This window comes from Callionymus lyra, chromosome 1, assembly GCF_982586985.1.
Source record: "Callionymus lyra chromosome 1, fCalLyr1.hap1.1, whole genome shotgun sequence".
Lineage (NCBI taxonomy): Eukaryota > Metazoa > Chordata > Actinopteri > Syngnathiformes > Callionymidae > Callionymus > Callionymus lyra.
In genome coordinates, this window is record NC_141818.1 from 29,815,201 (window position 1) to 29,827,152 (window position 11,952).

Below are 11,952 nucleotides of genomic sequence, written 5' to 3' on the forward strand. Positions count from 1 at the left end.
ACATAAATAGCATATTGACATTTGTGCGACCCTTCTGTATGAACATCTGGTTTGTGGACCAACACCTGTTTCTTCAGTGTTCTCACACATGCACATGGAAATAAACTCGTATGTCGACGCGAAACTAAAGAGAATTAAAAAAAAAAAAAAGATGAAATATGCTCAATGGTTTGCGACTTAATACCGTTAATCTCAACGTTAAAACACGTTTATTTTACACTCAAGTTAAACTTCAGAGTTGAATTGAAACGCTGAAAATGCACTTAGGTTTCAAATACAAGCAGCTTTTTTTTGCTCATAATAAGAACTATATTTAAATATAATTCATTTTGAGGAGATGTTTTTTTAAAGAACAAGCATTTATGTCAGAGTTTTACTTCCTGACGAGTGTTTAAAATCGTTCTGTTATTTTGCCACCAGAGGGAGCTCTACCACTGTGAATCCATGCTAACAAAGAGCAGAATAAAAGTATTTAAGCGAAGTCTTCTGACGATTCTGGTTAATGTCGAATAAAAAGATGATGATGTAAAACAGTTGAATCACCATCAGCACCACCACTGTTGCTCCTCCTCACTTGAAACGAGTTCCTGTTTCTTAAAAAAAAAAAAAAAAGAAGCTCCACAGTGTCTTCTCTTCCAAAGTCACAGAAAGTCCAGTATTGACACTTCCTGTCGAGATTCTTCACCTTGATACATCAGGTAACTTCCTCCTTTTGCCTTCAAACTTCCATAAGTTGGTTACTTAGCTGATCTCAACTTTTAAAATCTTGTTTTTTAGTTTATAATTTCAACCTCACACCTGTCAGATGTTTCTTCTTTTTAAAACAAAACAACAAAACATGCATTTTATTGAGATTGTTATGGAATTTGAAGGGATCCTGCATTAAAAGTTGTCGGTTAAAAGACAAAGCATGTTTCTTTAGAGACAGGAAATGCATGTGTGGGGTTTGTGCAGAGCGACAGGGTCCATCAGTCAACCGTGATCTTCTCAAACTGATTCTCGGCTGGTTCAGCAACAGGAACTGTCAGATGGGTGTGAGGCACAGCACCGCATGTACTCTATTTGATTTCAACTCTGTCAACCAAATCTTTCTCGTCGCAGTCAATTGTTGCAGCATGAGCAGCGAAAAGTGTTTAGGGTTTGAATCTCCCAAGAGTCCAGGTATGCTTTTTTTAATTTGGTTTTTAATTGTTCATTTGATCAACTTCTTGTTGTTTTATTCTGCAGACATGTGGACTAACGGTGCAGACGTGAAACCAATGGAGGAGGAGGACGAGCAGGAAGAACAGTCATTAAATGAAAAGAAAGGTAGGATGGCCAGTCTGCAAAAACAGATTTAAAAGTTCATCTTCAGCGACTTTGAGGATGATTTAAATCTCTGGGTTTGCATCTTTAGATTCTTTTACAGCCACTTTAATGACCAAGACCATCTTTGTTTTCATACGGATTCGTGCGACAATGGCAGTGAAAAGTCATTATTGTTTTTTTAAGCCACATTTGATGCAGTTAACCTGTAAAATGTTGACAATAGCAGTGAATGATAACAGAAAGAAATACAAATAGAAGGTTTTTCTTTCAATTTCAATTTCTTTCAACCAAATTTTCAAAACATTTCCCTGAAGAACCACATCATTTATTGTGAATTGAATTGGATTTCTCCATGAGAGAAGAGAAAAGCTGTGTGGCCCTCACAGGGGAAAGTTTGGGGACCCCTGGTTCAAGTCGATGGTTAATAACTGTGTGTATTAGCAAGACTTTTTTTGAAGCCAAAATCATCAAACATCAGCTTTAAAGTCAACTGTATCCTCTCGTCCTCAGTCATACTCGTAATGCAGGATTTCATTGTTCCTTTAGTTGCGAAGAACATATTGATTGGATTTTAATGGAAAGAAAAAGATTAAGAAAAACTCCCCGAATATTTGCACGATTGTTGTAAATTAAATACAAATAAATTGATTATATACACCTTTAAAAATAGATATAAACCGTTATTTAAAAGCCAAAAAATTATTTTCATATTTATACGGATTCGTGCGACAATGGCAGTGAAAAGTCATTATTGTTTTTTTAAGCCACATTTGATGCAGTTAACCTGTAAAATGATGACAATAGCAGTGAATGATAACAGAAAAAAACAAAACAAATAGAAGGTTTTTCTTTCAATTGTCTGGGGTTTTCTTGATCAAATTGTGTAGAACAAAATAATTGTAGATGTGTAGATGCTTGTTAATTGAACTGGTGTTACTCCTCAATAGTTACTCAGGGTGAACAAACGCCTTTCTTTTCCTGGATGTGTTCACTGCTCCTGAAGGTTCTCCACAACTTTGTTCATGTATTTTTAAGGGGATTTACTTTCTATTTTATGTCACATCATTATCCTCATGTTAGGTTGTGAGTATGTGGAAGAACATATCGTCTTTGTGAATAAGGCCAAGCATTAACTTTTTCTTATTTTAAAGAAAAGAAAATTATAATTATAAACTTTAACTTTTTTATTTTTAATTTTTTCAATCTGTCTATAGCTATGGATCACAATAAAAACAAGTGTAAAATACAGTCAATAACAAGAGGTAGAAGAAGATAACTTTAAATTGAAATAAATGAGGATTTATATTATTTAATGCATTAAATATAAATCAACAAATATGTGGGTCAAGGAGTCATAAACCTTCTTTAGTAATTTACAAAAAAGCATAGTCAAAAATTCATTTAAAACAGTGACTATATAAATGTACAGTAGATTTGACTTGTGTCCACTATGACCTTGACTCCTCTCCTCCAACTCTTGCTGGTGTCGCTGAGCCTGTGGTTTCAGTGACACCCTGGACTCTGCATCTCGACACACTGCGTTCCCCCCGCGAGTGCTTTCCACCGTCGAGAAGAGCTCGCTGTCTCACAAACACTGTGGTTTCTGGATGGAGCTCAGACGCTGTGGGTTGCTTGCTCTCACCAAGTGTCAAACAGCCCACACGAGCCTGCATGTCAACACTTTTTTTCTTTTTTCTTCTTTGCGATAATGCAGATCCTAGAAACTGTGTTTTCGTGCGACTTGTGGTCAGCGTGACGTTAGAGCGTTGATCTCTTTGCGTGGAAGAATCGTTTAAAAGTATAAACGTGTCTGGTCCAGGAAATGTTTTCTTCTCTTCTCCATTTCTTCTTGTCCTTATTCTGCAAAGTCATAGCTTTTACACTTGTTATCCACTGAATGCCTTCAAGATGGATGTTGGCTTTAAAAAAAATTAATGTTTTATCTTAAACTTGTCACAAGTCACAGCTTTTACTATACTTTACCAAATTTTCAACACATTTCCCTGAAGAACCACATCATTCAATTTGAATTTAATTGGATTTCCAAAATATCCTTATATAATGTAGCTAATAAATAGTAAAAAGACAAATAATAAAAAATAAAAATAAAACATTGAAATAAAACATAAATTGTATTAAAAAAATATCAAGACTGTATTATTTAACACTTAGTTACATTTTCATTCCTCTTTAAGACGGTCTGGTTTGAAAGATATCAACATTTTTAAATTCCATTTCCTGACTTTTTGACTTAGTGAGGGTTATTTAGTAATAATTTACTTAATAAATAGTTTTAATTAATAATTATTTATTTCCTGACTTTTTTCCCTTGAAGAACCCAGAAAGTGTTTTTCTAGAAAACAATTTTTTTTTTGGCATCCCTGCAAATGTGCCACACTTTTTCTGCTACAAACTGACCCCTGGTCGATGGTTAATAACTGTGTGTATTAGCAAGACTTTTTTGAAACCAAAAAATCCAAACATCAGCTTTAAAGTCAACTGTATCCTCTCGTCCTCAGTCATAGCCGGGCATAATGCCATATTTCATTGTTCCTTGATTGGATTTTAATTGAAAGAAAAAGACCCTGAATATTTTCATTATTATTGTAAATTAAATACAAATACATTGATTAAATACACATTTAAAAATAGATACAAACGGTACATGATGTACATGAATCAGATTTATACAGTGATGTTCAGTATTTATATGGAATTGTGAGAAAAATAAGGTAATATTTAAGTGAATAAACTTTTCTTCCATGTCTTTCAATGGGTTCACCTTGCAGGGAAAATAAAGGTTGAGGCCGAGGAGGTGGAAAACACCGCGGATGAGGGAGAAACATCAGTGGAGAGAGAGGGAGGCAGCGAGGATGAACTGGACGAGGACGAGAGGATGGAGGAGAACATGGACGACGAGAAGGACGAAGAAGAAGAAGAAGGCAACGAGTCCGGGAACATGTTCGCCTGCTACGGTGACGGCGTCCTGCCTGACAGTCACGGCGCAGCCTCTCACGGCCTCTACGCCCTCGACGTGATGCCTCCACGCATTTCGAGTGCAGGAAAACTCAAGTGTGACATCTGTGGCTTGTCCTGCGTCAGCATCAACGTTCTGCTGGTGCACAAACGCAGCCACACTGGTGAGCACAGGAACCCAAACACATGACCTTAAACACAAAAGTTGTGCAATTCCCTGCTCTATTAAGATCGGTGGCAGATAGCGAGCGTCTTCTTGAAGCCAGGGTTGTGAAATGTCCCCTTTTTTGTTTATCACACAAAGAGATTAGCGTCTCTCTGCATCACCCTTGTCACACCATCCATCGAGATCTTAACTGACTTCCATGCTGAAGAACATTGAGTCATTTTTTGCTCCTATTATGAATGTGTGTTGTGAGCTCAGACTTCCTCAGGCGACATTTGAGTTCACGATGAGTGCAAGTCTTACCAATAGCTCAGGAGGTATGTTTTCGAAAGCTTAAAGGTAGTTATGAGCTTATGAAGCTTTGTGGCACAGTGTCCTCATCTTCACAGTCCACTAGATGGCACTGTTTTTGGGATCTTTGGCTTTTTTTAATGGATTAGAATGAGTTAGAAAAGGTTTTCTTAAAGGATATTAGTTGTAGGTCTGAGTGTGTGTGTGTGTGTGTGTGTGTGTGTGTGTGTGTGTGACAAAACTTTCTTTAACCCTTGTGTTATCTCAGGGTCATGTTGACCCAAAGGCCTGAAAACAAATGGGAATACCACAAACACATTTGTTTTGACCCTGAGATAACACAAGGGTTCAAGATGACCATGCAGACTACTGACCTCTCAATGAAGGACCATCAGGTCAGGTGAAAGGAGAAAATTCAAATACTATTTGAAACCTTGTGTTGTCTCTGGGACAAAGTGACCCTTAGGGCCCATGTGGTATCCATAGTGTTGTCTCTGGGTAAAGATGATCGACCTCCCTGCCTTCCAGAAATACCTTCAGTGGTGGAGGTCGTTCACCTTGACCCAGAGACAACACAGGGGATACCACAAACACATTAGTTTTCAGCTCTCATTGACCCAGAGACAACACAAGGGATACCACAAACACATTTGTTTTCAGCTCACATTGGACCAGAGACAACACAGGGGATACCACAAACACATTTGTTTTCAGGTCACCTTGACCCAGAGACAACAAAATGGATATCACAAACACATTTGTTTTCAGGTCACATTGACCCAAAGACAACACAAGGGATACCACAAACACATTTGTTTTCAGGTCACATTGACCCAGAGAAAAAACAAGGGATACCACAAACACCTTTGTTTTCAGTACCCAGAGATAACACAAGGGTAACTTAATCTTGTACCACATTTAATACTTGTTAAATAAGTTTAACTTCCAGAATGTCAGTCTACCATTATGAGTAAAACCCACAATGCACCTGAACTTTCTTCCTCACCACCTCAGTTTTTTGTGTTAAATGGTTTTCGCAACGTCCCTGGAAATCAGTTTTAAATATTTGGACTCTCTCTTCAACATGTTTGCATGGACCTAAAAGGGTGCTAGTGTCATTTTTCGGCCGATCGCAAAAGATTCCGAAAAATGACGCGGAAGCTGCCAAAAAACATTACAAGACCTGTGACTTTTGAAAGACTGTAATTTGCTTTAAATTTGGGCTAAAGAGATTTAGTTTATTTGGAAAACGTTTCTTGCATTGTGATGGAAAACAAAACCTATTAACACTACTTTTTTTTTATTACTATAACTTATTTTACTTAGTCCAGACAGAGCAGTTTATGGCAGGCATTCGGGGCCCAAGAAGATCTATCTAGGACCCTTACAAAGATGACTTAATAGATTATATATTATACTAAATAATAATAATAAAAACTAGGAAATGAAGCAAACTGTCGGAGTGAGTGTGGTTAGAGACCCTGTGGTTCCTCCTCGATGAGTGCATTTGAGTAGAAATGTTGCAGCAACATCCAAGTTAAAAAAAGACATGGGAACTTCATGATGTGTCTGCTTGTCTTGTGGTTTTGGCCGTTAAGATAGAGTATTTGAGTTTCTGGCTATCTCAAAGGATGTTCCCGTTTTTGAAGATGGTGATTGATTTAGTCATGTCTGCAAGTCACGCTCATACCAGGAACAAGAGTTTCAGAGAAACATCTTCGTGATACTATGGATTATTCTTATTATTATTATTATAGATACTGACAAAACTGAAGAAAAAGGGTAAGGAGAGAAAGAGTAATCATCGAAGGACGCTTTTGGTAGTCCTATTAATTTAATGTGAATTAAATAAGGTGTACATTTCATTTAAATTAGACCATTTTTAATTGTCATGGGGGTCTTCTGCTTCTTCTTCCTTTTGCTCCCCCTTAAAATTAGAATAATGAACTGATATTTCTGGAAACTTAGTATATAAAACATATGGTTTACATGTTTTCATAATTGTACATATTTCATATATCAATTTTAAGGGGGTCTTCCATTGGATCTGCCACTGTGTTACAGTGTACTGGTAACAATCCCTAACTTTTCTTTAGAAGAATGTATTTATTTTCAACAATGGCCAGTTGAGCCTTAAACGAAAGGGTTTTCTCTTGGTCACTTTGAACCCTCAAACACATTTGTTTTTGGGCCCCCGGGTCACCTTGACCCAGAGATAGCACAAGGGTGCAGTATACTCATCCCAGAAGACATTAGATTTTAAATCATAGGTTTCATAGAAATAGTTTCAAAGAGTGCTATCAAGTGAAAATGTGGGTGAGGCTTCGCAAAGCTTCATCAGCCCATCCCTAATGTAAGTAGGTAACCTAGCTTTTGGTGAATGTATAACCGTTGAAGTCCTTGAAGGCCAAAGGAACAAACTCTTTAATCTAAGTCATCGATTCACACACTGATGGGAGTAGGCCGCGATGCAAGTGCAGAAGCACCGTAGTAAGTGTCTTTTTCATTATTTTTTTTTGTTTCCTTTTTTGGGTGATCCAGGTGAGCGGCCGTTCCACTGCTCTCAGTGCGGCGCCTCCTTCACCCAGAAGGGAAACCTGCTGCGCCACATCAAGCTGCACTCTGGTGAGAAACCCTTCAAGTGTCCCATGTGCAGCTACGCCTGCCGTCGCCGCGATGCCCTGAGCGGACACCTGCGCACACACTCTGGTACCAGCTGAGCACACACACACACACACACACACACACACACACACACACACTGATGTAGACACACACCTGTGACAGCAGTGTGGTTGATGTTTATAATTTGATGCAATCACCACCGACAGTTGTCAGTCTGTCTGTGGTTGTTGTGTCTTGATAGCACCTGTTTGACTCCTTATGACATCACAGCAGACTTTTTCACAGTCTTAAATGCTACTGAACTAAAAGTAGAACGTAGAAAATTTACATTAAATTTTGACAGCATGTGATAAAGAGGAAATGCTATAACTAAATATTATATTTTAAAATGAATGATTTGTCTCCATCTCATGAGTGGCTTCATTGTCAGTCTGCCTTCCCCATTGTTTATAGCAGGGCTTCCCGACCTTTTTTGCAACAAGGACTGGTTAAATGACTGCATTATTTTTGTGGACCGAACTTCGGATATTTTTAACATTAAAAAATAAAAAGGCACAACCTGCAAAATAACAATGTTAAGAGCAGAACATACATCTCACCATATCCCAATATGGTCCGATATAGAGTGTTACTGATTTTCACTACTTAAAATAGCGACGTGTAAAGAAACACATTATTATATAACTATATATTTTCCCTGTGGCCCGGTAACAAATGCACCACCGACCGGTACCGGTTGAGGACCGCTTGTTTATAGGAAACTACGTCCAGGCAATTTAGTTAAAAATGTATCTTGTTTTTGTTTTTTTATCTTCATCTTGTAAAAAAAAATGCACTGCAAACTAAATATATTTTGTCAAAATAACACTTTCGTTTCAACTTAATTAATTAACAATTAGTAAAGAGTAATGTTAATATAAAATATGTTCCTTTTCCAATGAAAATAATCCCGAACAATAGAATTAATTAGAATTATGAGCGCACACTAGATGACACTCTTCACTGTATAACAATTGGGTTTTAGCTCTTAATCATGTTATTTTAAATCCAACAGCAGCATCTACTCATCTCGGAAAAATGATGCTTCATGAAGCTTCATCATCCCATCACTACCAAAACACAGGAAAAATTATATTGATTGTCAATATTTTTTATTCAGCTTCTTTTTTGGCAAAGCTGTTTGCAGTGTGTGTTCGTTGATCGGCCGACAAACGGCGTCTCGCTTGTGTTTCCAGTTGAAAAACCCTTCAAATGTAACCACTGCAGCCGCAGCTACAAGCAGCGCAGCTCCCTGGAGGAGCACAGGGACCGGTGCCACGCCTACATGCAGTACCAAAGTGCCACTGAGCAAGGTATACACACCATCCACAGACCTCCTTGACATTTAGGAAGAACCTAGCCCTGCAGCTCCTACTTGTTCGCTCCCAGCGGGAGAACTTGTAAAACAGTTATTGTTCGCTAACTCGCCGTCGTTGCCTCATTAAACTAATGAGTCCACCGCCTTCACCCTGTTATCATGGCTAACCACATTCAGCCACTCTGACGGCGCAGTAACAACTGTTTGTGGGTGTCACTGGATGGATACAAAGTGACGTAGAAATGCTTCCCTTGGGTCAGTGAGGTCTGAAACATCTTGTTCCCGCGCAGACCTCGGCCACGCGCCCAGGACTCCGGTGGGATCCGAGCGGGCCTTGCTCCTCGACAAGCTCGCCAGCAACGTGGCCAAACGCAAGAGCACCATGCCACAGAAGTTCACTGGTGAGAACGCCATTCGTGCACTCACTGTTTCGTCTCTTTTTGCACATCATGTTATTCTGTGAGCCGCTTGTGTGTTTGTGCATCTTAGCTATAGCCAGGACCGGCCGCTTCACGCTCCTCGCAGAACAGTCCTCGCTGTCTTCTAGGTAGGTGGTCCGACCAAAACCTAGGTGTCAATGACGGGTGATCTTTCAATATGAAAGCCACATATGGGAAAGAGAAGTATTGTGCGACCGCAAAGAGACAAAAGGAAGAGGTTGGAGGCGAGAAACGTGAGCAGGTGCCTCTCAGTCGTTTTTTCAAAGATGCAGCTGCATCTTCTGCTTCCTCTCGTCGTCTTCTTGTCCTCTTCTGCCTCCAGCTGCTCTCCTTCTGTACTACAAGTGGCTGCTAAGTCTGTCGTCCATGTGAGCATCTATCTTTTTCCAATGTCTCCGGAGAGACCTCAGTGATCTGTCTTGTCCAGGTGACAACAACATCTGCCTGGACCTGAGCTTGAACAAGCACCAGACCCAACAGAGGGATGCAAAGGAACCGGTTCTGAACTCTCCGCTGCCAGATGGCCCACATCAGCAGTCGGTCTTAACAGGAGTTAACATGTACATGAATCACAACGACGTGCACCAGATGGGTTTGACCAATGGCCACAAGATGGGGAGTCACAGTGCCAAGCCCCACCTCAGTATCGACTCCTTCCATGCCAACGGAGCCCAGGTGGCACAGCCGGTGTTGTACGGGCTAGGTAACCTAGTGGTCAATCAGAATGGACTTCCTCATTCTCCAAACCAGCACCCGCCATTGTCCTTTGTGGAGTCCTCACGTGGAGAGCTGGGAGGATTATCCGGGGCTGTCTTCACTTGCAGCCACTGCCGGGTGATCTTTCTAGACTATGTTATGTTCACCATCCACATGGGTTGCCACGGTTTTCGGGACCCGCTGGAGTGCAACGTGTGTGGCCACCGTAGCAGGGACCGGTACGAGTTCTCCTCACATATAGTACGTGGAGAGCATCGCCTCGAGCTGAAGTAGTTTTTGGCGTGTTCTTTGGTCGCTTGCAAAGGTTGCAAGGAAGTCGTCCCAAGACATGCATGTAACTGGATGAGTCTAATTCAATGTGAATTTGATTGAACCTATTATTATGATGTTGTCTCAAATGGTGTGTTTGTGTGTGTGCGTGTGTGTGTGTGTGTGTGTGTGTGTGTGTGTGTGTGTGTGTGTGTGTGTGTGTGTGTGTGTGTGTGTGTGTGTGTGTGTGTGTGTGTGTGTGTGTGTGTTTGTGTGTGTGTGTTGGGGGGTTGAGGGGTATGAATTAAGTTGTATTTGTAGACCTGGAGCAAAATGTTATGTCATGCAAAACTTTTGTTGGATGTACAGGATATTGTGAAATTGTGCCTCATGGCCATGAATAAATGAAACTAATATTGACGTAGCCCAAGGAAGATACTTAACCCTGATCACGGTGGTGCTACGTTGCAGCCTACTCCCATCAGTCCCATGTGATTGTGTGTGTTAATGGGTAAAACGTGTTCGCTAAATGCATGTAAATAAAGACATATACTTGCATAATGTGGAGTGAATTTTTGCTTGAATAGCACAACAAAAACAATATTATATATACGACATAGACGGATGAATTTGTGTTCCTCATGGCTCAAATGATTTGATTTGACTAAAAATGTGAGAAATGATTGCCTAAACCGATGTAGTAGTTTTTGTTCATCCGTTTAAAATACAATGATTCATTAGAAAATACAAAACTTGTACATTTATTATTAATGTTTGTTTGAGAAAGTTATCAAATACATTTTGTAAATACAAAGCTAAAGAAAAATAACTGCATCTGGAAAGCATTCACTTTGAATTTTGGTTCACAACCCCCTAAAACTGTAAAACAGGAATTGTGTCACCGTAGCACTACAAATGCACAAATGGTGCAATAGCAAGGATCCACAAAACATTGAAGTGCATAAGTAATGCACTGGCATTGCATGCTGGGACACAAAGAAACAGTTCACTTCGGATTGCTAGTCTATTTAGTTATCGATTCTTAATATTATTATTTCTATATACTGTATATATATATATATAAATATATATATATATATATATTTCTATATGATTATTTGAATTGTTTTGTGCACACAGGTGATGGAATTGTGATTTGAAACGGCAAACATCAGGAGTTTGACAGCGGCTTACTCAGCCGTGCAGTCGTATGTGTAGATGGAGAAGAGCAGTGGTGACAGGACGCATACCTGGGGGACGCCAGCGCTGATTGTATGTATTGTGGAGATACAGACATCACCCAGTCTCACGTGCCGATGATCCACTGACAGATGGAAGCAGATGCGTTTAGCTGCGAGAGTTTTAAGGATTTCAGGAATGGTGGAATTGAATGCCGAACTGAAATGCAAAAACAGCTGAGACAGCATTATCCACTGACCTGTTGGCACATCACAGGATCCCAGATGTTCAGGCCACCAGTCTGTCGTCATTCAGTCCAGTGATGGTTTCTTGGGTATAGGAATGATGGTGGATCTTTTTAAGATGGAGGGGACTTCACACTTCTTTAGGATCACATGAATCCACAAGCTACTCCAAGGGCCCCAGGGTTTTTTTCAATGCATGAAAAAATTATGTGTAAAAATGAATCATAAGAATTACAAAAAAAAACACAAATCACACATAAGAATTCAGTATGTAATGTGTCGAGTAAAATGCTTCTTTTTGGGTATGTTAACACTGAATTTGGAATTTGGTGAATTTATTTACATTATGTTTTATTTTACATTAAATTTTTCGAATCGTCTACACTCAAATATTGTATG

General features: G+C 39.5%; 1 protein-coding gene across 2 annotated transcripts; it reads left to right on the forward strand.

The window, feature by feature from the left end:
* Positions 1-395: 395 nt before the first annotated feature.
* On the forward strand, positions 396-10,659 carry LOC148088860 (zinc finger protein Aiolos-like). Of its 2 annotated transcripts, XM_087800596.1 has the most exons (8): positions 396-698; positions 1,102-1,161; positions 1,228-1,308; positions 4,098-4,448; positions 7,283-7,450; positions 8,602-8,718; positions 9,014-9,124; positions 9,591-10,659. In XM_087800596.1, exons 2-8 carry the CDS (start codon positions 1,116-1,118, stop codon positions 10,151-10,153), a joined length of 1,437 nt encoding a protein of 478 aa, XP_087656722.1. In that variant the 5' UTR covers positions 396-698; positions 1,102-1,115; the 3' UTR covers positions 10,154-10,659. The 2 variants fall into 2 exon arrangements, with proteins under 2 accessions (XP_087656722.1, XP_087656715.1); XM_087800589.1 differs by lacking the exon at positions 396-698 and having other exon boundaries at positions 895-1,161.
* The last annotated feature ends 1,293 nt before the right edge of the window (positions 10,660-11,952 follow it).